The sequence below is a fragment of the Ciconia boyciana genome, chromosome 5 (genome assembly GCF_034638445.1).
Source record: "Ciconia boyciana chromosome 5, ASM3463844v1, whole genome shotgun sequence".
In the NCBI taxonomy this organism is placed as follows: Eukaryota; Metazoa; Chordata; class Aves; order Ciconiiformes; family Ciconiidae; genus Ciconia; species Ciconia boyciana.
Genome location: NC_132938.1, coordinates 51,521,156 through 51,545,913, shown reverse-complemented (window position 1 = coordinate 51,545,913; position 24,758 = coordinate 51,521,156). Strand labels below are relative to the sequence as shown.

The 24,758-nt window shown below is 42.7% G+C and overlaps 1 protein-coding gene across 5 annotated transcripts in view; it reads left to right on the top strand.

The window, feature by feature from the left end:
* FAM13A (family with sequence similarity 13 member A) overlaps positions 1-24,758 on the top strand; it is a 134,389-nt gene that overhangs the window by 94,502 nt on the left and 15,129 nt on the right. For 4 of the 5 annotated variants that reach the window (XM_072861491.1, XM_072861490.1, XM_072861488.1 and 1 more), the window contains 9 exons: positions 2,010-2,196; positions 5,117-5,193; positions 5,910-5,952; positions 11,015-11,162; positions 18,901-19,114; positions 19,501-19,639; positions 20,745-20,826; positions 20,966-21,186; positions 22,552-22,635. In XM_072861491.1, coding sequence (XP_072717592.1) covers positions 2,010-2,196; positions 5,117-5,193; positions 5,910-5,952; positions 11,015-11,162; positions 18,901-19,114; positions 19,501-19,639; positions 20,745-20,826; positions 20,966-21,186; positions 22,552-22,635 — 1,195 coding nt within the window. The remainder of the gene's footprint in view (positions 1-2,009; positions 2,197-5,116; positions 5,194-5,909; positions 5,953-11,014; positions 11,163-18,900; positions 19,115-19,500; positions 19,640-20,744; positions 20,827-20,965; positions 21,187-22,551; positions 22,636-24,758) is intronic. The other variant, XM_072861489.1, reaches the window with a different exon arrangement.

Here is a 24,758-nt window from a genome sequence, read left to right as displayed (position 1 = left end):
CTGGGTGCTGAATTCCCCAAATCCTATTGGATCTGCACCTTCCTATATGAAGCCACTTTTATACAGGTGCATAACCATCAGTACTTCGTGTTAATATTGCAGCCATGCTGTTTCCCAAAATGTATCAATGCTACTGTTGTAAAAAAATCCATAGTTACAAAATAAAAAGCCATTTCCATAGTGAATGAAAATATGCTGTGAAGATGGACTGGGGAAATTAGCACTTGCAAGTCACCAAAGTATCTGGCAGCAGCTCTGAAGTAGTTTTTCTTGTTTAGTAGCCCTGCTGACAGGCTTCTCAGGTAAGTAGGTCAGAGACTGGCTAGTGTACGTGTTTGGAAGCATATAGTACTGCAGGGCTTTTTTTTAACATTGTGTTACAAAGCTGCCTTTAGACATGGTTGACACAGTTGTTCAGGTTTGGTCCATAAAGCTGGAGCCAAGATTTAAAGCACATCAGAAGTTTTGAATGCTGGCTAGGGTTCAAATTGTTTTCCCTGGTTCCCTCAGGTCAGATTGCTGGAACTCCTTTGGGTCAATTATCAAAAGTGGGGATTCCTTTCAAAACTTCTTTCTGTTGTTGTTGTTTTGATTGTCAGTGACTTCATCTCCTTGCCTTGTGATGGATCACAAGCGGATTTGTAATGTCACAAGATGGGACTTCAGATAGGAAGAGCGTTTATCGCAAAAACACATATGTGAACTCCCAGGCTTTGCAGACTACATGATCTACAGGCTATGTATATGTAATTGGTCTGCTCAGGGGGTTGTAAAAACTTCCACAAAGGCAAATGTGTTATCTTAGAAGTTTGATCATAGATTTATAATACCTCTTTATATCTCTCTTCCACCAACAAAACCTGGAGATTTGTGATCTACAAAATCACTGAAACTTTCTGGTTTTGTTTTTAATCTGAATACTTTGTCATGCTGGCACTGTCCAGATACTACAGAATAACTGCTTTCTTGTCACACCAGTGCAAGTCTAGATAAATTCTCCTGCTGTTCGTGAAAGCAGGCTTTGGAGTCGCACAGCACTGTATAAGGCAACCGCACATACAACAGTTAGCAAATGTTCCAGTTTCAATGTCAAGTGTAAGCAGCCTGCCTTTAGCCTCTGGCAGGGGAGGATGGTGAAGAATGAGATGCATTGTGTTTCTCCTGTTCCCATAATGTAGTGATGTGTTATGTATGTGCATCTTCATTGTTGCACAAAGTAGAGGGAAGACTGCTAAACAGGTTGTGAAGGGAAAACTGCATGCTGAAGGACCCAGCAGGCTAATTGTGCAAGGCAAGATAAGCTACATGCCAGGCTTCTGGAAAACGTGCACAAACCCTGCTAGCCCAGAGAGTTCAGCTAGCGCTTCACGTGATGACTTAAAGCTAGGTGTCCTGTTCACTTCCCAACACAGCAGAACAGTCCTCTGTCCTAGCAGTTGTGTTGCCGTTGCAGAGATGCATTCCCTTTTCTGTTTCTTGTAATTCCCAAATAGGAATCAAGCATTTGGCTAAAGCATCACAGTCCTACTCTTGCATTTGAGAATATGAGTAAGAGGGATGATTATGCCATGTCATGCACCAAAGGAGATCCTTGGACCGCAGCTGTGAATCACTTTTCTAAATTAAAAGCATGTGTCTCAAAGGAAAATATGCTACGTATTCTCTATAAAAATACCACAGACAGCCAGGAGCTAGTCCAGCTTCCATGTGAAGTCAATGGATTCTCTGCGTTGGCTTTAGTGGGAAGTGAATCAAGTCCCAAACGTTGATCCTCACAACTTTCCACCTGAGGTGTATACACCTGGCTTGCACTCCTCAATGGGATCTAGCATTGCACAGTGTGTGTTGTTTGCTACAGTAGGAAGAACCAGAGATACTGGTTTCGTAGGGTGTAGAAGATGTTGCCGGAACTGCACCAGTCAACATGATGCATTTCTCTGTTGCTACCATAAACGTAGCGGGAGAGTGTTTTAAACAACCCCTTGTTGTAACGTCCCTTTTCTTTTTAGGGAAGTCATCAACAAAGAAAACATTCCCTCTGGATTCAGCAATCTTGAAGACTGTATTCTAGCTGCTCAAGAAGTAGAAAAATTACAAGATAACAGCTCTGGGTATCTTAGTGAAAGGAATAAACCAAAACGGCAGAAATCCAGCACCAAGCTTTCGGAGCTTAATGACAACCAGGACAGTCCTGTGGTAAGCCAGCATGCTGTACTATTTGACGCCTAGTACTAGGGTGGGAAAAAGTCTTTTTTATTTCAGTGTACATCTGGTTCCCTTGGGTAGCCTTTTTTGCCTACAGTACAAGCATACGTGGCTATTTTGGACTATGGGGAACACTGAATCCTGCACTTGTAACCTTTGTGATGGGGCAACTGAGAAGCTGTATTTCTGCTATGATCCTCTTACTCCATTCGTAGTCATTTTCTCTTTCCACAACTTTTTGCTTTTCTCTTCTGAATTCAGTGAAGCATTTTGGAAAGAGAAAAAGGAAGTCAGTCTTTTTCCCAGTCTTTTGAAAGTCTTGCAAGGAGGTTGGAACCTCAGATGTAGGTTCGTATGTTCAGGTCAAGTTTATTTTTATATTCCTGCTAAGTTCTGAAACTGTAGATCACAAGTGACTTCTTGGTAATGAGATGACAAAGGTGTTTTATGCCTTTTCCCTAAAGTGTGTGTGTTACTGTGGTGTTGGCAATTTGCAAAACACTTTGGAGTGTGTTGGTCCAAAAGGTGATACCTCTAGCTACCTTTTACTGAGGAGGTAAATCACACCAATATTACATCCTAAAAATCTGGAATACTGTAGGTTTGCCTAGCATATTCTTGTGTGACCTTCACAGTAGAAGACAGCTTGCCAGCTTTTACAAGCTGTAGACTAAAACTGATGCACCCTCCTTCCCACTCAACCAAACCAGACACTGATCATAGCGTCAGCAGTTGAGAAACTGTACTGTGCTTCAGCGCAGGCTCTGCTTACAGTGGCTGAAGTGCTATGCATCCCAATGCCTGGCACCAGGCGTGCATTATACGGTTACTAGTAAGAGTGAAAGCTGTGTGAAAAGACTGTCCTTCTGAGCTATAGGGCATTTCCTTCAGTTCTACTTGATTAAGTTTCAGAGCCTGCTGTGAGTGAGTTCCTTCTTAATGTGACATCGTGTTGGGACTCATTTTGTTTAAGTCACAAAATTGCAATGATCTGATGCTCTTACCCTGTGCAGAGATTCTAGAGAGAGGCAGATTTGGCTTCTCTTTGTGATAAAAAGAAGGCAAGATGCCAAAAACTGTAGACTGTGCCTAGATTTAGGGCTCAATATCAGTAACCTACTCATGTGATACTTCATGAAAGAGCACAGTGAGATAGACACACTCTCACTTTGCATCTTTGCTTGTAGCAATGGGCTTTAAGATAGGCAAAGGTCAAGTGCTTACACTCTTTTCTGCACCTTTTCTCTGTACCTGTGGACTGTAAAGCAGTTTAAATGTAAATGAGAATTTGACTCAGGATTTGGGAAAGGAAAGACTGTCAGAAGTGTCAACTTTTGCTGTGGACCTGAAAAACATTTGTGAAGTCTTAAAATGTGCCCAGAAGAAATGTCCTCAAACTTACCTCTGTCCACTGGACTTTGCCCTGCCCCTCATTTTTGGATCGCTTGAGGGGCAAAGGCTGAAAGGAACATAAAATGGACTAACCTTGCACAAAAAGCACTTTGACCAAGATGACCATCAGTGTTGTTCTTGCTTGCTTTGCTAGAGGAAGTGTTGCAGTGGGATTGTCAACTGGGAGTACCGTTATGAAACAGCTTGCAGAGAGCACGGTGCTACTCTTTTTGAAGAGCAAAGGCTGCTTTTTAAGTTTTCATGAGTGCACTTATTTCATACTTGCATTTCAGACACTGCCAGGAGGATGTGTGGTGGTTTAGCTTTCTTTTGGCTACATCTTTACACTTCAAATAATAACCCAAATTAGACTACTTACTTGGAGTATCAAAGGATATAACCTGCACCTTAGCATTTACTAATAGGCCTTTGTCATGTAAACAAGTTTGTAATGTTGTATCTTCTTAGCCACCATTTTCTGAGCCTTCCTGCTTTTCAAAGCCTGAAAGAGTATGTAGGACAGTGTGTGGAAGCTTTCCTCTTAGCTGTCTAATTGCATCTGACTCAAAAGCATAAGTCAGCAGTGGAAAAACTGTCAGTTCCACTTACTCTCCCAAGCAAACCAACCACAAAGCATTAAAAGCTTGTAACTGCATTTCAGAGACATGGTAGCCAGGTACCAGTAGGACTTGGAAGAATCACATTAAGCAAGACTGGAATGACTGAGCTGTGTCACCTTATGGCCCTGGAGGTGTAGCAGGTGAGAGAGGGCTGTGACTGCCCCAAGAAGTCTGTGCACGTAGTTCCTGGGGCCAGGGCAGGAACCACGCGCCATCCTACTGACTGACTTCCTCCCATTTAAGAGGGACTTGCCCAAAAAACAGGGTAGAAAACCTCCTGGACATGTGCCCAAAGTGGCAACATGGCTTGTCTTCACAGTACTTTCTCAAGCTCTTAGAGGACAACAGCATTAATGTTTCTAATGGTAGCCAAGACAAATTTCAGAGCAAGTTGTCATAACCAGTTGAATTTCTTGCCCTGCGTTTGTATTAGCACAACTTAGCATTACCTCTGTGCATATGGCAGTCCCTTGGCATTCTTCTGCCCGTTTAAGAAGAAACTAGGGAAGGGTTTGGCTGAGAAGGGGAGTATTTTCTAAGATGAGCTTAAGGAGTCCTGCTGGGAAGATGCTGTGGATTTTGGTACCTGCTCTTACAGGAATTGTACACACCACAGGATTGCTCTCAAGCTCAGCCTGTCTGTCAGTCTGTAAAATGGGAACTGGTGAGGTACCATGCAGCATGATTCTTTTGGACATTTTGAGGTCCTCTGATGAAAGAGACAAAGCAATAAAGTGTGGGTTTTGGTTTGTTATAAATGTGCAGCAAGCAGTAGTCTGATTGTTCTCTTGTTTCTAGAAGTCCTGTTGGATATTTCTGTATTTGATCTGTTTAATGGCCTGCAGCCTGAATCTGTTTCTCTTACATATCTCACTGCTTTAACATTTACTGTATTACAGAGTATGGAAAGCTTTAGCTCATCCAGGCCTATAGACAGAACAGGACCCGATGACATGGAAATTTTATCTGAAGAAAGGTGATTTTTTTTTTTCCCCAATATATGTATGTTTTCTTTTCCCTGTGGTTGTAGTACAGCCTGAGAGATCTGCCACCACAGACTATGAGGGTGACATTTAGTTATGCTGCAGAACAGCATTACCCACCATGTTAACTTCAAAGCAGAACTGTATGGAGGCAATGCACATGTTGTGTGGGCTCTGCCCAGCAGCATATGCCACCAAGACTCTTCTCCCAACCTGTTAGGAATGGCACTGAAGATGCTGATGGTGCAGACTTGAAAAGAAGTCAGCTGAGAAGCACCTGAACCAGCACGCTCTGCACAGGGGACTGCAGGGCTTGTCTCACCTGGCTTCTGGGTTGGGAATCCAGCCCTTTTCTTTGTGCTTCGCTCTTCTGCGAGAGCTGTACAGCCCCACTCTGCTCGCCTGAGATGACAATTTCTCTCCACAGTTATGTTTGTTGGGAGAGTTGTATGGGTTTGGATCAAGGGCACTGGAATTACATTACATTATATTTTTCACAAATAGCTCCTGAGAGAAGCAAAAATACATAGTTTAGCAGCTTGAAGTGCTGCAGCCCAGAGTGTCTCTTCATTTACTGAATGAATTAGTAAGTGTGCAGCAGTAGCAAGAATCTAAAAACCTGTGTGTGCAGAAGTCCTGCTTGTTTTTGTTACAAAACGAGTCTGGTTTTGTATTTGTAATATATTGGTTTGTTTTTGTTTTTTTGTAGCAAAGAAAGTGAAAACGATGAGGGTTTTTTCAGGCACTCTCAGGTTGGTATTTTTTGGTTTTTGTGTTACAGTTTTGTGTTCTCTAAATGGGCTTTTTATTAAGTAGAAACAAGTAGTTAGGCATATAGTTCTGTGAAATGTTGTTTCTCCCAGAGAAATTGAGTTAGCATTTGCTTTTTCTTTCCTTTCCTTCTGCTTTTTATTTACATAATTTAAGGAGCCTCTCAACCACTGAGGAGTCTGAAAGCATCTGCTTCAGTCCCTTCGATCCCTCCTTGCCAAAAAGGGAAGCGTCACTGAAGTCAGCACTTTGGTTTAAGTGATGCCAAGTTCCCTTATTAATCATTGCAAACAGGGTGTGTGACTGGTTATCTCCCAGGGTAGTAAGATTAGCTTGTCTTTCTTAATTTCTCTAAAATCATTTGGTCTTTTATTTATGATTTCCCCCTGCGTCCTGTTGCCTTTGAACGTAGGTGTCTGTGACCCATTTGTCTTAGAAAACTGGATCATCTCCTGCTTCTCTCTAAGGGTTGGTGGTTAGGATGGATGTCAGGAGGGGAGATGTGACATTGATGGCAACAGTTTTTTCCCCAACTTACTGTTTCTGCTTAACACCCACCTCCTGCATTCGCTTTATGGTGTTTTTCATGTAACTGTCTAAGCAAAGATTGGGGTTAGGTTAGGTGAACACCTTTGCAGTCACTGGTTCATTTGGGTTTGCTTGAAACACCTCTAGACAGCCAAGCATTTAAAACACTAGGGAGAGTTATCTGAGGCACCTCTCCCTCAATTGTGCATCCATTTTAGAGCAGCACAGTAAAACAGCTGTGGACAGTGTCTGGTTTCTCTGGCTGTCTGGAGTTAACTGAGGGCTGATAGTACTTTTTTAAACTAGCCTCCTCTTGTGTTTTTTTAAAAATAAAAGCCACTATGCATTTATTGCCTTTGAAAGACTTCATTTCTGGTAGGTATTATTTCCATCTAGCAGGGAAGGTAAAAGAGATTATTTGCTAGCAGCTGGGTTCTGACCAGCTGTGTTGTAGCTGGAGAAGTTCATGGGACACTGAAACATGTAACCTCTGCAAGGGGTGTTCAGTGCTGCCCTTGATCACTGCTCTGACTGGGCTTAGGTGGATCTCCTACTTTGCTCCCAGAGGGTCAGTAATCCCCGATGATCCTGGACTTGCTCCTGAGCTGTTGCATTTTCCAGAGTGTGGATTTTGCAACACCTTGTTCCTCACATACCAGCTTGCATATGGAGAAGGTGCTGTCACCGTGCCACACAATACTTCCATTAAGCTTTTAAATTAGTCTGGGGGAGGTATATTTGAATATGAAATCATAATCTTAAAATAAACTTCTCCTTAGGAAGAGTTTTAAAACTTAGAATTTTAACTGCAGGAGAAGATGCAGCCTTAACCCAGAGATTGTATTATATAGGAATTACAAGGTCAAGAAAATGTTACGTTCCTGCAGGGTAGTTTTACATTCCTTGTCCCTTATAAACCTTTTGCTTAGGGCAGCTTAAAGACATACTTTTTGTAACAAACAACTAATTCAGGATGAGGAAGGGATAGGGACTTTCTTACTCTTTTTCTCTTTCTCACCCTATCTCCAGTCTGAAGATACTAGGAAAGGTATTTGGAATTTGCTATAGCTACCAGTTGTGCAGACTCAGGTTTCCATGAGGCAGTAAAAATACCTTGAAACACATGTCCCGAATGAATTTTCAGTGCTTTTGTAGCCTTCATAATGTACCCTTGGAGGTAGCTAAGCTCCAGGGTGTAGACTGATCTGAAAAACACAGGTTTCTGGTACCCAGGTTGTGATAAGGGAAGGGTGTTTAAGATTCACACCCCAACGTGGCCACAAGTGTAGAGGGGGATGGCATGACTCAGGGGTGAGGCAGCAGAACGGCTACGTTCTTGCATCAGATTGTATTACCAAGAGGATGCTTAAAGGGTGCTTCCTGCTTGTGGTTGTAATGGATGATCAGATGTAGGGGAAGCAAGCCTTCTAAATAAAATTCATTTGAATCGACATGTAATTGAACACAATACAATTTCCTGATGAGAATTCAAAGATCTTTCTGTTGCCATTTATTTCTAGCTGCTTGAGCTACTCTTTATGCTGAATCTCCTTTGGAGCAGGGAGAATGAAAGCAGTTGACATCCCCAAGTTACTTAGATCTGTAGTTACTGGTTACCTGCAAAGCATGGCTGCAGAAGCAGCTTCTAAACTCAAGTGCCTAGTTTGAAGATATTTTTTTTTCTGTGGTCATTTATGTAATATCCGCAGTGCACTGTGACTGCCGACTGCTACTGAGATCATGAACTTGCTGCCTCTTTGGTTTGTAAGAAATTGTGGCACATCCATACCTAAAGAACAGTAGTTCTCCCTTACTTGATTTTTGTCCTGGAGGTTGGCAACTGGTGGCATCAGGAAATCAAATAGGAAAATAAGTGATGGGAATACTGAATTATCTACCACTCTATGGGTTTGGAGCATTAATGCAAAGAAGGTTAAACATCTGCTTTCTTGAATCTCCTGGGTTTGTACCACCATTGTTCTTCAGAATGCCTAATGATTTATTCATTGTGTTAGAGGCTACATCAGTGAGCAAGGAAAGGAGAGTGACTGGCTGCAGGCACAGCACAGGCCTGTTTTTAAACAGCTTTTAAATATTTCCTATAACTGAAGTGACTTTAGAATTAAGAGGACATTGATACAATCTTTCTAATATATCTGTAATGGAAATGTTTACTTATCTGGGAAGTGCTCTTATATCTGCTGAAAATACCTTTTAGGAGTCTTAGTAAGTCAGGAGATTGTACACTCTTCATAGAAAGACATTTAACTGTGTAATTAGTATCAGTGCTGGTGATAAGATGGTATTTTCAGGTTGCTCCCTTTGAAATTGTTAAAATCTAGATAAGTTCTCCTCTTCACACTTCTTGATGTTATTAAAAATAGCACCTATTTTCAAACTTATTGCTTTATTTCTTTCAGTCTTCAAATACTGTGCTGGCAATTTAAATGCAGTTTATCAACTGGTACAGTTTGTTCTTTAGTAAATGTAGACGACTGCCTGTTTCTGGCTGCTGACCAGTCTTTCTGTTTGTAATGTACACTGACTATTTAGATCCTGGCAAGAAATTTGTTACTGGACCTTAAAGAAATGTTTAAGTCCTCCCAACCTGGAAGCAGCTTAAAAGATATTGAATGGTGAATTAACATTTTTCCATGTACAGCTCTCACAATAAACACGTTTGTAATCAGATTTAGTGTCAAGCTGTACGAGTTATTAGTGCTTGGCAAACTGTCATTCAGTGTTTCCTTTTGTTATAATGTTTCAAAAAGGCGATTTATTGAAATGAAAAGGAAGTAAAAACCTTATACAAATACAATGCAGGACACTCTTTACAAATACCAGGGTGTTCATCACCCAGGTTTTTAGAACTGTAGAACAGCCCAGGTTGGAAGGGACCTCAAAAGATCACCTGGTCCAACCTTTCGTGGGAAAGGGAGCGTAGATGAGATTATCTAGCACCCTGTCCAATTGATGGGATTGAATCCAGATAAAAATATTTATTCATATGATTTGTCCACTGGGCAGGTTTTTTCGCTCTCTATATGAAGCGTACTTGTTTTTCCCTGCTCAAAGGGGGGAAAAAAAAATGAACTCACCATTAGCTTTATGCAGATTGAAAAAAAGTGCCTCAGTGGCATGTACTGAGGGTATTGATTTAGTACAGTTTGGCCATGCTTCTGTATTCACAAGTAAAATGCATACAAATGTACTGGTTATTTTCTTTAGGCCTGTTTTCTTTGCACATCAGCATATGCAGATTGCTAACTAGATTATCAAAATACCTGCGGGGGGGAAATCTACATGTTGACTACCTGCTAGACTGTACTTGAGAGAATTATGCCTAAGTTGTTCTTACCAAGATCAAATAGTTTATGTAGTAATGTAATGCTGTCTATTCGGATAGCTCTGTGTTTGTTGGTGGGTTTATACATAGCACACGATATGTTTATGTACATGCTTTAGACTTCCTTTTCCCTACTGCCCTCTGTGAGGCATTACAGCTAATTTATTTTAGAGTGCCAAAACTGCTCTTGTCATCAAGCACTGTTACAGACACGCGCACTGTGTATCTGGATTGTGGGAAAGGCAGTGATTTCTGCATAAATGCACACGACGTGTGGTATGTGCAGGGGTGAATAGTGGTGAGACAAACAGCACTTGCTTCGAGGTAGTGCTCAACGATGAATCATTTACTTGACAGTATTCTGCCTTTTTTTTTTTTCCTAAGTCATTGGATGCTTGTGTGGATTTTTTGGCTTTTTCCCAGAGTCCACACTGCTTGCAGCTGAGATGCCAAACCCCACTGCCGTTTGGATTTGCGCAACACTGCTTTAATACCCAGAGCTCCTCCATAAATAGTTCTGCTCTCCCCACACCCAGCTAGAAAACAACCACAGGAAATCAGGGAATGTGCAGCCAGCACAGCTTAGCTGGCACTAATTGATCTGAGCCAGCACAGCCTGCATGAGAGCATTCATGTACGTAGCCTGCACTGCTTGCTGTCTGCGGCTGCTACCTCAGGAGCCCCGGTGCCTGCTTTTTAGAAGACACCATATTGCTACAGCCTTACAACAGCAGCAGCATTTTTGTTGTTGCTCCAAGGAGTTGCACTCCTGTAGGAAGTGTACGCAGCCGCCCCTCCTCTCTCCCTTTCTCCCTGCCTTCCTCCCTCCCTTTTCATCCCAATCGATTACTGGAGGCTTTTTCAGCTGCCTGCAGTTGTCAGGGCAGGCAGTCTCGGGAACTTGCAGTGGCTTTCTAAAGAAGGAAAAATTCAAGGAAGGCAGATGGACGGATGTTTTTACCGGTGTGAGTGAGCAATTAGTACGTAGGGGTCACCGAGCAGGGGATTTGGATTTGGAGCTGGAAATGTCAGGGTCTGTTTGTTTGGATCTTTTTAGCTAAAGGCGTGAGCTTACTGCTGCTGTGACTGCAGGGGGTTTTTTCCTCCTCTGCCTCCTGAAACTTTTTTTTTTCTTTCTCTCTCATTTCTGTGGGTGTATGGGAATATAGCTGACTTCAAGTATGAAGATTCAAGAGCATCCAAGCATTCCTGAAAACAAGTTGCAAAGAAATCAAGATGCTGATGATCAGGAAAACAGCTTTGTGTCAGAAGTGCCTCGGCTGGATTTGACAGCACTGTGCGATGACAACTGGGAAGGTAGGATTGTGTGATGGCTGGTCGTACGAGTGAAACGAGAGAGAGGGAAACCTGAGTGGGCTGGGTATATCTTTATGTGATCATGTTCCCTTGCCAAAAACAACAGGAAAGCGATTTTGTCCTGAATATGGAACTGAAAGTTTGGAGAAACTGGAAGCGAAATACTGGATGGGTACCAATTCTAATTGTCACTTAGAGGAAGAAAATTAATTGTTTTATTCTTGAAGTTACTTTCATGTGCTGTTTAGTACTGTTAAGTCCCTGAGTGTTTCAGGATAACTTATTTCTTGGTGGCTGGTCACTCGAGTATTAAGCTAGACTGCCCTACACTTCAAAGAAATTGGGTATTTCACAGTCTGAAAAGAACTTCCTTCTTTCTCCCTTTTCTTCCACTTCAATCGCTATTTGGAAATAATGATTTGGATCTGAAAAGCACAGCTGGAAAAATGGCTGTCTGTGCTGCTCTGTCTTTTGATGGCTCTTACAAACAACTTTTTCTATGTATGCTGTGAAAAAATTCAGATCACCAGCTCAAACAGCAATGTTAAATTGCATGTGGTTTAAATTATTTTAATACTGTTTCTTAGCTCTCATCTCCAGAGTGCATGCAAGCTTGGTTGGCTGTTTGCGCTGACTCACTTTAAGAGTGGGAAATCTGGGGGAACTCTGTGGGTGCCACGAACCTCAATTTCATTTGAAATTGAGATGAATCGAAGGTGTCCAGAACCTCTGGGATCAAACCCTTTTCCAATTACTGAGTATGTCTCTGTCTACAAGCAAGAATTCTTTTGTTAGTTTGTGCTTTAGGAGTGAAAGAGGGGCTTTGACAGGGAAGAAACAGGAAAATGTGAGTATGGTATTTCAATAAAGCAAGAGAGGGAAAATGTAACTAATTTATTGCTCTAAAAAACCAATCTCTGAGGAACACTGAGAAGTTAAGTTCTCTGCTCCTGCCTCCACAGCATACGTGACCTAGTATATTTTGCCTTTCCCTCTAGGAGGGGAGTAGTTATGACACTTCAGGCATGAGTAACGAAAACCCGCAGCTGTGGCTGCCTTTGATTCAGCCAGGCAAGTAGTCACCATGAATGGGAGAGAATTTCTCCACTTGGTTGCTAGGTGGGGATTCCCTGGGTGGTATCGCCACACGTGCAGCATGGCTGATCAAAGCGCCATGGAAGGGCTCCCAGGAGGCCTTGGCTGCCTTATGTGTTTGCTGAGATGGTAATTAGCACTGCCCCGCAGGGTCTCAAGCGAGGGTGAGCATGTCTGTGTTCTCAGAGGTGATGTGTGGCTTCAGCCGTCATGTGAACCTTTGGAAATAATGACTCTTTTTTTTCTTCCTGGGTTACTAATGGGAGTCATATGAATGCATGAAGGGGAGAACACAGCTCCTTTCTGTCTGCCAGAGGCTTTCCCATGGTACGAAATAAGTTGCACCTTTGGTACAACTCCCTCTTCATAGGCATGCCCTTATGTTTGGATTCTAGCTTTCTTGCCCTGCAAAAATGAAACGGGATTATGAGCACGTGTGACTGTGCCTGAAGAGTGCATTCTCTGATTCTCTCTGATTCTTCCTTCCTCCATTCTGTTCACATGTATTTCACAAGAGGAGGAGGTGGGCAGTTGCAAAACAATCAGCTGTCTGGGGTGAGAGAGATGTCATCTAAAATACTTGCCTTTCAGAATCACCATTTTGTTGGCGCAGATGAAAGAGCAGCAAAATGGTGCCTTCTGTATCTCAGCAAGGAAAGACTGAGTCTTTCCTAGCTGTGGATGTGAAATCAAGCTTGCAGCAGCCAGGAAGGGGAAGGTGTTAACGTCAACTCTCAGACTGCTTCTGCAGCTAATGGGAGAGTCTGTTGTTGAAACTGGCTTTGCAAGGCAGGGTTGTACCACTCATCCACAGCTCTAGCAGCCAGGGCATCCTCCCTTCCCCTGCCAGCCTGTGTCACTCAAACCTTCACACATCTCTTCGGGATCTGTGCCGCAGCCCTGGTTGCATCCCCAGTGAAAAGGGAAAGGACTGTGCCTCCAAATGCAGTAACACTGAGTCAGTTACTGCTTTGCTCTAGCAAATTTGGTAGGTCCATCTCTCAGGAAATTACCCATTCCTCCAGGACATAGCTGAGCTGATTTTTGGGGGCAGGGTCCTCTGTATCATACTGCAGGAGATACAGAGCATCTAGTGACCAGGGCAACTGCTGGGCCTTTCACAAATGGCTTGTGAGAACAATTACAGGTTGAGGGGTTGCCTTCAGCTGTAGCTGTCACAGCCTCCAGTCAAATGTTGGGAAAGGGCCTTGAAGAATGGGCACGAAATTATGCAAGACAACCTTGTCCATTGACTAGCTTTTATTTGTCACTCAGGCAGGCTCTCCATCATGTTAAGACCAGAGCTGCCATAAAAACCCTCATTCAGGGGCATAGAACTGTGATAACTGCTGCCAGATGAGCTGGCAGGGCCCCTGCTTTTTATGTTATGCTAGAAGTAATTTTTACCACCTTTTTTTTTTTTTTTTTTAAGGTCACTGCATAGTCAAATCTGTACACAAGAGGAGAGATTTGCTGCATTTCTCCAGGCTATGTTCCCTTTACCTAAAGCTGAGCAGAGAGAGGACAGAGAAATTTGCTTCCCACTTCCTCCTGTGCATGGGCTCGCACTCTGCCATCCGCCTTGCCTGCTACGTATAGGGGCATATGTGTAGTAATCGTCAGGCTATTGATGTTGTACGCAGGGTGTGAGCAGTGCCCCAGCCAAATTCAAGTGCTAAACACTTAGCCTAGGTGCATTTCCCATGGTCCGAGAGAAGTATTTTATTAGTGTGCACTGGGCAGGTGCAAATCGGATAGTTTTATTCTCAGGCTGGATGTGAACCGAGCTGTCCCTGTGAACTGGGATGTCTGACTGCTAGGCTTGCCTGCTCAGCCAGTCAGTCAGTGCCAGCTGAGACAGCTGCGAGCAAGCGTTTTCAGAGCTGCTTCCATAGCAAAGATTTTTAATTGTTGTGGATTACGTTTGAATCGAGTGCTGTGCGCGAGGAGGACAGAGCGTTCTCTCGCAGGCCAGCACTATTGTGCAGATTTCTTACCAAATGTTTCTAATTCAAGCCCAGAGCTTACTTCCAGATTTTCCTTGAGGGCAGGATAGCATGTTGCGCTCCATAACAGCGGCTGGCCCCATCAGCAGCTTGGAGCTGAACAGGCAGTTCAGTAAATCGATACGATGCGTGTGATTGCTGCCTACGTCACCTGATTAGTGGCATTTTAAAAGTTCAGTAGATGAGATTTCAAGCAGAGTTTGCAGTAACAAGCACTTATGAAACAATCAGCGGACATTTTTCTGCAAACTTTCAAGATTTAAAAAAAAAAAAGAATAAAAGCAGAAGTTTAAAACACAATTGAGTTCTCAATGTTGAGAACTCAAGTATCGCAGCACTGAGACCCTGAGGGTGAAGCTGATCTACAAATAGTTTCGACACCGACTTAACTGATACTTTCCCATGGAAAAAAAACCCAGAGTCATGCAGAAAAATCCAAAGAGTACAGCAACAGGGAAGCTGAATTTAGATTTCTTTTTTTCAACTGTGGACTTAGATACATCAGTGTATTTGTGTCTAACACTCTTTAGCATAAGAAATCAAAAGGCGATGAAACACACTGCATTTTTATTACTATGTGTAGAAAAGAATAATTGCATTTTTTACTGATTTTATTTTATAGCATCAATATATTGAAAATGTGTGGTTTCATTGTTTATTATTATGTTACATTATAAACAAAATACAAAGTTGGCTTGCTAGCTGAGAGATGTGTCATCTCACTAGCTGAAAAGGTGTGGTGGTAGCGCTTTATTTGGGCCATTCTTTTTGATCTACGTAGGAAGAATACCTCCGCATGTATTCAAATGAGGATGTTTTCAAACAGTTATTTATAAGATGAGTAAAATAGGTTGTTACTGAGCTAGTGAATGCTTTGGGGTTTTAAATTGCTTTATTCACTATATGATGAGAGGTCTTTCTGAGGCCCTTCAAGTGGGATTTAATACTAGGACCTCAGGTGTTGTAATTAGTTTAGGCTTTTTAATCCCTCTGGACCTACTTCAGTTTACAGCAGCTAAGATTTGGCCTCCTTTGTTTGTCAGATGGGTGTGTGTAAAAGCAGTGTTGGCAGCATATCAGCTGCGTGGCTGCAGAGAGGGGAACGGGAGATGCCCTCGGCATTTTCCCGGCTGCACCTCAGGTAGGATGCGTGTGTGCGCACCCCTCCGTTGGCCCTGCAGCCCCCAGTAACCCTGTGTCAAATATACCATGTAATGATAAAAACCTCAGTTTTTGTCAGCAAGACAGCTTGGAACTCACCAATAATACACCAATTTGATACAATTAATCTTTCTTCCTTCTTGCGTGATACAGGTTTATTACTATTTCCAGCCCTCTATGGGGCAGGTTGGCAGAGAGGTTGTATTGCCATAGGCGTATGTGTGCCTACAGAGTTCTGCAGAGCAACACCTGGCAGATGGCTGACAGCTTTGTGGAAAGCTTAGCTGGTTGTGGGATTTTGAGAGGGAGTGCAGCACTTCTGAAGGACTGCAGGCTCAGTACCAGCGTATTTCACTTCTTCTGCGCCAACTTAGAAAAGGCGTACCTAAAAGGAATAGGTTGAGAGTCTGACCAAGAAATAGAAAATTTTTTCACCCTTTCTCTGCACTGGTACAGCCATGGTGGTTAAATATTCCCAAATATTTTTTTTCATGAAAGGTTGTCATTATGGAAAATGGGGAAAAAAAATAGTACATGGAAAGAATGTGGAGATGAGTAGAAAACTGAGTTTTCTCTGAGCAAGAGAGATCTGGTCAAGACAGAAGATGAATAAGGGTAACTGCTCTGTCAAGTCAATGGCAAAGAAAAGGTAAAACATTTACATTCTTTACTGAGATTTTCTTCTTAAGTTAGCAGAAAGGGGAAGGGTGACAACATTAATCCTGATAGCAGGTACTTCAAACCTGAACCATTAAGTCCAGGAATTTAGCAGGCTTCAGAAAAGGCTCAACACTTTGATAGCTATCTTGGATAAATGAATAACAAAAGATATCATGTATTCTGTTAAACAGGAATTTATTGATTGTGCACTGTCAGAAAAAGCGGCAGCTTACCCTTAGCAGGTTCCTGTGCATTTGTGCAGTCCAGCAATTCCAGTGCTTCCAGCCAAAGCACCTGGCCAGTACGAGAGAGAAGGCAGTTGGACTACAGCTCTGGTCCACTTCATGATCTGATGTAGATAAAATCCATAATTCTACATACCTAAATATGTTCCTTAATTAGTTGCTGTGTTACTTTCGGGGGTTTAGCCATTTTGTGTCCAGATGAGATTTTTTTCTTCTAAACACTTAACAGTCAGCAAAGGAAACAAGTTACCCAGAGTCAGGCCTTCCAGGAGCGAGGTTTAAAACCAGCTGATTTTCTATAGTGGCCATTTCTTCTGTCAAGTCGTAAATTTGGTTTTTCCTTTTAGGACTTTTTTCCTTCTCCTTTTTAACATTTTCTCCTTTGGAACGTGAGTTTCTATTTTTGGGCAGTATTTTGAAATCAACAAAATAAAAAGACACATACCTTGGTTTCCACTAGCTTGCATAAAGTGCTTTGCTGTCTTATGGGGTTTGATCAGAGGCTCTTTGAGCCATTGCAATTCCCTGAATGTCGCATGCTATCTGGTATATAAATCCACCTTGGGACAAAGTCACATGCATCATGCATGATTAATAATGGCTTTGTTAGCTGGTGTGGTAGGAGCTTAATTTGGTTACTGCTAAATACACTGCTGATTTCTTCTAAGTTTATTCCATCTATGTAAATCCCATGGAGGTGTGATTTAACAGTTTCCAAGAGCAAATTCTGTTTGGAGGTGAGAGTGTATTCCAAAAATTGGAAGTCGAATGTATCAGATTTCTTCCTTTTGTGTTATTAGCCTTTATTTTGCTGCAAGAGATCTTGTGAGGACCTTCCTGAAATCATGAGAGATTCAGGGAGGTGTGCGACACCAAAGTGGCACGGTTTGGCTGAAGGGTTTGCCCTTCATTTTACCTTCCTTCTTATCAGATTCCTTGAGCAAAATATTTCAGGTATTAGGAACTGCCAAGGTTGAGTGCAGCTTAGAAAAAACTCTTGTTCCAGAAATCAACTGGGAGAAGTGCATAAGCTTTCCAGTCCATGGCAAAACAGCCTACACACACTTGGGACTTGCACACCTCATCGAAGTAGCCTCTGCGAGTCAGGCTTGTATGTGCTTCGCTTATCACAACACCTGCAAGAGTGTTGTGATAAGTGCAAGTGTCTCATGCAAAAACCTCCAGCCATCCCTTTCAGAGCAATGCATCAGTTTGCATGCAGCACCAACCTCTAGGCAGAGGCGTGCCATTTATATTCATGTGCTAGGGAAGAAGGGAAGAGGAGGAGATGCTGTGTACAGGCAAAATACCACTGAGCCTTGTCATTACTGAATTGTGGATGATCTTGTGCTGTCCGAATTGTACGGGGCGGGGGGAATATTAAACAGCGTAGAGGTTTTGTAAGGGAATCCTCATGCAATCCATTCTGAGCTATGAAAACATTAACCTTCTTCAGCAAGCTTTTTATTCAAAAATTGATAGCTTCAAAAGCCCCTTCTCTTCATGGAAGAAGAGTAGATGCACTAGGCACAGGAAATAATGAGTCCATAGCTCTGTGACTGGTCTGGGAGCATTCTATAAGGTTTTTGTTTTGTTACTTGACTCTAGAACTATTTGTTAGATTTATAAGTTCAAAGCCTGGCTCTTAAACTGTCTAATCCTGTGGTGCTAAGTAGGAGCATGCAAATCAGCTTAGTAAACTATCTGAACACACAACGTTAGACTCCTCATGGCATCTGGAGGGAGTGATCACAAGATTGAGGCGATTGCTTTCCGTGGGCTCCACTATGCTAATCAGCAATGCTAAGTTGGGTTTCCCTTTCTCTCCCACTCCACCGTCTCCCTGTAGAACATTGCTTTTACTTCCAGCTGGTTAGGTCATCCAGGGGACTGAAGATTTCCTCACTTTTCTACCGTGCTGTTAAGTAGCAGGATTGCATGTGAAAGAGAAAAGGGGGAAACTCAGACCGTATTACCATCATTGTTAATTTACAGCCTAGGCACCTTGTGGAACAGGTGGTACTGTGAGACACCTTTTCCTTGCAGACTAGAAGAACCTATGCTTACTCCTAGTCTTTGAATTTCCATTAGCGGGCAGCAGGGTCATATTGGAGTGCTGGAGGCTACAGGAGGACAGTTAATATGCTATTCATTTACAGCATTTATACATCCTGAAACTGAAAAAAAATCCTCCTGTAATCCAGTTGCCTCCTTTATACTGCCATGTGCCAATAATTCTATCTTGTCCAGCATAACTTTTCCTCAAAGGTACTGGCTGGCGATAGCCTCATTTGCTGTCAGTCCATGGTAATTACTGGCCAACTTTTGGGTACAGTTTTCTATTGCACCTGGGAGATTACTTGTGTTTGTGTAGAGTACCCGCTGTGGCCAAGCAATGCTTTGCATTGCTTTGCACACTGGGCAGATGCGAGTAATGACCCAGAGGATGCTTGATGACAAGGAATTGTGGTCCAGGACAAACGGATCAGGGTTAATTAGAAAAGTTGCCTGGAGTCTGTCATACATGTAAAACAAAAACGATAAAACCAGCCTTTGTCTTACTGTTCCCAGAGCCCATCCCTGCTCTTTCCTCATGGCAGCGAGACGGCTTAGACTCAGATGAGGCTCGCCTTTCCCCGCAGGCTGGTCGCTTAATTCGCCAGCTTCTGGATGAGGACAGTGATCCTATGCTGTCCCCTCGCTTCTATGCCTATGGACAGAGCCAGCAGTACCTGGATGATACAGAAGTGCCTCCTTCCCCTCCCAATTCTCATTCCTTCATGAGGTGGGTTGTGATTTGCCTGTGCTGATTCTCGCACCCAGCTGTACCGGGTTTGCACAGTTGCGTCAAGCAACATCTCTTTGGATCACATACACTGCATAGCTATGCTGTGTTGGGTTTCTGTTCCTACTGATGGGAAACTGATATTTTTAGAAAAGTTCTTGGTAACTAGTCATTTCTGGGTTTGTGAATTAACATCTAGGGAGTTGCTGTTGCTGAAAGAGGCTGTTACAGCATCTCCTGCTATCTGTCATTACAGAATAGCAACATGGCTTTCTCAGTTCTGTGGGATTTGCCTTTATTTACACAAACTTTAAGTGGCCTTCTCTGCATGAAGTTGTACTGTGGCTGTTTGGATAAGCTCTTCCTGCAATCTCTGCTCTTGGTAGGAGGCGGAGTTCATCTTTGGGATCTTATGAAGATGACAGAGAGGACCTTACCCCTGCACAACTCACCCGGAGGATTCAGGGACTGAAGAAAAAGATCAGGAAATTTGAGGACAAATTCGAAGAGGAGAGGAAATACAGAGTGAGTCTCTAGGAGTTAAGCATTTGTATGGAGCGGTATGCATTAGCAACAAAGGGAAGGGACATCAGGGAAGTCTGTCAAACATACAGAGGGCTTGAAAGCTTTTATAAGGAAACAAAAAAAAAAGAAGAAAAGAAAAAAGCTGCTGCCCAAAAAAAGAAAATATGCATCCATACCAAGCAAATTACCTTTCCAGGCATTATGTACTACCAGTGCAGCACAAGAGATAGCCTAATAAACTCACAGGATTTTGATCCCTGCTTAAGACAGCATGCCAAAAGCACACACTCAGTGTGTAGGAATAGCTCTACTAAACTTCTGTTTGTTTATTTATTCAAGTTCAGCTTATGGGAAGCACAATTGCGCATCTCATTTGCATGATGGTAATCCCAGGACACCAGTGCATTGCAGAGGAGAGAGAGCAGCCGCCTTTACTCCCGAGCAAGGAACCACAGTCAAGTGCTGCTGAGCAGTAGCAGTGTACTGTACTCTAATTATTCCTGACGTGCCCTTCCAATGCACAGAAAGCTTTTTAAAGAACTAAAGCTTTGCATGTGTGCATCTTTGGTGATCTAAACCACAAAGGGCTGTACTGAAAGGATCTCGCCTGCAGTAGAAAAGGCTGGAAGAAATGCTCAGAGCTTGCTGTAGCCTAGCATTTGGGTTATTTTGGTGTCTTTGGATGTAAGGCAGCCTTTGGTGCGGATACATGCATCCTAACACTTCTCAAACTGTTCATGCTAGGCTTCCTCTATTTTGGAGGTGCCCTATTTTTAGGAAATAGTAGGCATGAGGATTCCAATGTGCATCTGGCCCTCTGAGCCACTCCTACAACTTAATGTTTACCATCAAAAGTTTTGTGTTTTCTAAAAAGAAAATCAATCTCATGATGCCCCTAAGAGATAGTGTTGTGACAGGCAGGAGCAATTAAAGCAAGGTCTGAAATGAGCTGGTCAGAGGTATACAGGTGCCAGTCAGAAGCCAGTGCCCACGCTCTATGCTGGGTCCGAATTCTGTTGTACCTCTTTTTGTGACACAAGCTTGTTTCAGTGGGTCTCTCCTGTTGGTTTAACACAGATTCATCATGACTGTTCTTTCCTCCCAGCCTTCCCACAGCGACAAAGCAGCCAACCCTGAAGTGCTCAAATGGACAAATGATTTGGCCAAATTCCGGAAACAACTTAAAGGTGAGCAGCCACCACTGGTGCACCTTCAGGAGGCAGCTGGACTCTGCCTCATTTTAATTTGATGTTAGGCAGCGATCCTGTCACTGTCACATTTTAAAAAAGAAAAATTATTCATCTTCCCCCAAATGTCCCTGTTTAGAGTCCAAACTGAAGATATCAGAGGAAGACCTTGGCCCTGTTGTCCGTCAGCGGAGCAACACGCTCCCCAAGAGCTTCGGCTCTCAGCTCGAAAAGGACGATGACAAGAAGCAAGACCTGTCAGATAAATCTGCGAAGCCTGCCGTGGAAGTGACCCTTGATTCTATCCAGAAGAAGCTTCAAGAAAAACGAACAGAGGCAAACCGACCCGAAGATATTAAGGTACAGTGTAGGCAGATTAGATTTAGGCCTTTAAGTACAAGTAGGTAACTTGTGGCTGCATAGTCACTTGTGAAAGCCCTAGTGTCTTCTACATTTTGTCACAAAGTTTACAACCTTTACTCCTGGCTCACTTGCTTTAGTTTCTTTCCCTCTGCCTTTAGTATCTGATTTTTTTTCCAGAGCTCAGTTTCTATTGAATGTCATTGTGTGTTCTTTTTCTGATTCTTGTATATTCCAAGTAACGTTTCTGAATTATTGCAATATTTCCTGCCCTGTGTTTGGCTATTTCTGTTGTTATGTCCAAAGGCTTTTGGCAAATTCGGAGTCTTCCAGTGATTCTGGAGATTGGGTCATCTGTTTTCTTCTAGTTCACTCCAAAGCTGAATGCTCTTCTCTCAGGGCATTTTATCACTGCTCTTGAGAGTTTCACATTGAGCTCTGTTAGCTGCTGTGTAATCTCTGCGGGTTATCAGCAGGGAGGTCTTTGTGTCTGATGTTGCTAGTTCCTGAGGTTTGGGCAGCCTTGTAAGTTTAAGTCCTTGAGTCTACTGACATGTAAATTGTGCAGTGCCTTGTAAGAGAGGAGCAGACAGCATTATCTGTGTTTACTAGATCTGCAGAAGATGATACACACAGTGTGTGTTTGGCTGTTTTCTGACGGTAGCAAGAATCCACAGCCTGGCCATTTAAAGAGGGCCTATGATAGTATTTTGGTGCTGTGATAGGGAGGGAAGGCTCAGTGTTAGGCAAGTACAGTGGGGGAACTCTGGCCAACTTAGTTAGGGAAGTCTTCTCCAACCGTCTGCCCTTTTTTTGGATTGATCCCTTCAGCCTGTCTGCCAGAGCTCTTCACTCCATAGCAGAACTGGCAGAAGGAGGCGGTCTGGCTGCGCTTCAGTTCTTGGTAAAGTGTGTTTGTGGCAGTCAAAGCAAAGATGGCAAGCTTTGCAAGAGGTACTGGAGCTTGTCTCAGATTTGGAGAAAAAGAAAGAACATGTGTTTTGTTGTAGAACTTACATTTCAGCTCTTAACTGAAAAAGAGTCACCATCATTAAAGGTTGCATACCATTGTTTTTTCAAAGCATACTGATAATCAATAAATCCCCCTTATGTACATAAAATACCTTCGTATGCAAAGTTTATATGGCTTTAACCTGTCTGCATTGTGGATAGGGTGCCACTCACGTTAACAGTCTCTTTGGCAGTATAGCTGGGAAAAGAAGACTGGAAGGCAGAGATGAGTTCAAAACGTTAATGACAAAATGACATGACTTTGGTTAGGCCACAAATCAGTATTGTTTGAGTCTAGGAATCTGACTTTTTTTTTTTTCTTCCTCCTCTCTTTCTCTGTGCCACTTTTCATAGGACATGACAAGAGATCAGATAGCAGCTGAAAAAGTGGCTCTTCAAAAAGCTTTGCTGTATTACGAAAGCATTCATGGCAGACCGGTATGTACAGCAGCATTTTTTTCTAAGTACATCTTTTTATGTCTTTGTCTGTGGTAAATGATCCCCCTAATGCTCCTTTGATGTCACAGTCACTAGAACTTCTTGCTGTTCAAACCACACATGCATCCTCTAATCCACCTCCCTGATCCTTCAGTACCGCTGCTACTGAGGAGTCTGTTCTCAGCAAGGTGATGCCTGCACGCAGCGCTGGGTTTGGCAGATATCTGTAGGACTGAGCCTAGAGGCTGAATGAGGCTGAATGTGCATTATTTTGGCATCGCACTTGCCAAGATCCACAGACATCCAGTTTGTGGCCCAGCGGACTCACCAGCTTTGTCGGGGATACAGTCTGCATGGGAGGAATAGTTGTGTGTGGTCCCCATCCAACCAGGAATTTTGCAATTTGCTAGTATTAATGGCTAACTGGGAAGACAGGTGTGCATACATTGCTCCCTCTTAGAGGAGCTACAGCATGTTTCTCCTGGCACTTTGCTGTCTGCAGGGAGGCACCTGCACCTTGCTATTTGCACAACCCTCTTGTGCCAAAGGATTCATGAAACAGTTTGTCTCCTGAGCATCACAGCATAAGTTGAGAAGAGATTTCATTCTTCCCCTGAGGAAACGTATGTTTTTTCCATGTGCCAGTGGAAGCGAAGGGCATGAGGTTTCTTGCACGTTCAATCTTAACAAAGGAAAATTATTTGTGAAGACAGAGGATTAAGTATTGTGTCCTGTTGATCCCTGCCGCGGCAGAAACATGGTGGCTTCCAGGCCACCAAGTTGGCTTTGTATGAATCCCTCCTCATCTTTCACTGATGCCATTATAATCTTTGCTACCAGCTGTATAGGTAAAGTAACTTAATTTCAGAGTGGTGCTAATCCCTTGAGCAGTGGCTTGGGAGCAGCAAATTACTGCTTATAAGGAGTACTTGATTACTGCAGCTGACAAATCTGTCATTCTGCTGCTGCATGGGATTCCTGATCTCTTACTTCCTTTTGCTTCTGAATTATTTCCTCCTTTGTCCATTGTTTTAAAAACATCTCACTAATTTATTTAAATGCCTTCATGAAGTGCTAATTTTGTACAGTCACATATACTAGCAACTGAAAACAGCGTAGTTGTGTGAGAGAACATGCAGTTTTATTCTTGTGTAAAAAAGGCCAACACAAGGGAACCCACTTAACCTTCCCTGTCTTCTCCATGAGACCGAGCCTGCTTTTGCTGCTTTTACAATGATACAAATCAACAGGTGGCATCTGGCATCTCGTTGAAGTGAACTCACTTAAATCTGTTTAAAAAGAGAAGAAGCCCAGAGCCTAGCTTGTCAGCATACCTTTTTTTTTTCCCCCTCCACTTTCTGATGCTTTATTTATACAACTGCTTTTTAATTTGTTTGTTTTTATGTAAGCAGTCTATACCTAGCAACACTGAACTGCATGGCAAGGAAGACTGCAGCTGATCAGCTTTTGCTGTTCCCAGCTCCTGGCACTGCAGCAGTGGAAAAGTACTGAGAGCTTGAGGAGAATGGGGATAGTTCAGCCAAGTTTTGTTTTTTTTTTTTCTTAAAGATACTTAACTAAATAAGAAAAACAATGGAGCTCAGATTTATTGTGCAACTAGGTCTTTCTGCACCAGTGATAGATGAACCTGCAAAGGTGGAACTGAACTGTTTTAGTTAAGCCAAAAAGTCCATCTCTGCAAAAATTCTCAAGCTGCTCTAACAATGCAAGCAATGGTCTGTTCCTCGGCTGCTGCTCTTTTGCCATGTGGAGTGTGCCCCAGAGTTGTGTCAAAGGCTCCATTATTCCAACAGCCTTTTTGCATTTTGATGTTCTCCCAAAATATACTCAGGTTTTGCTGGTATTACTTATGTTTACCTAGTGAGACAGTTTGCCCATGTGCTAAACATTTTCTTTCAGAATCTGCTTTCTGTTAAGTGTGCTGGTGTAAGTCTGCAGGGTTAACTCAGGCCCCATACACTTAACTTCCAATGCCTAAATTAATTCTCTGTGTTCTTCTTCCATACTGATATTCAGACACTGAAGCATGTCATTTATTTTTTCCATTTTTCAACATACCTAAGGATTTTTTGCCCATTCGAAGTCTTATGTTTATTTTTCTG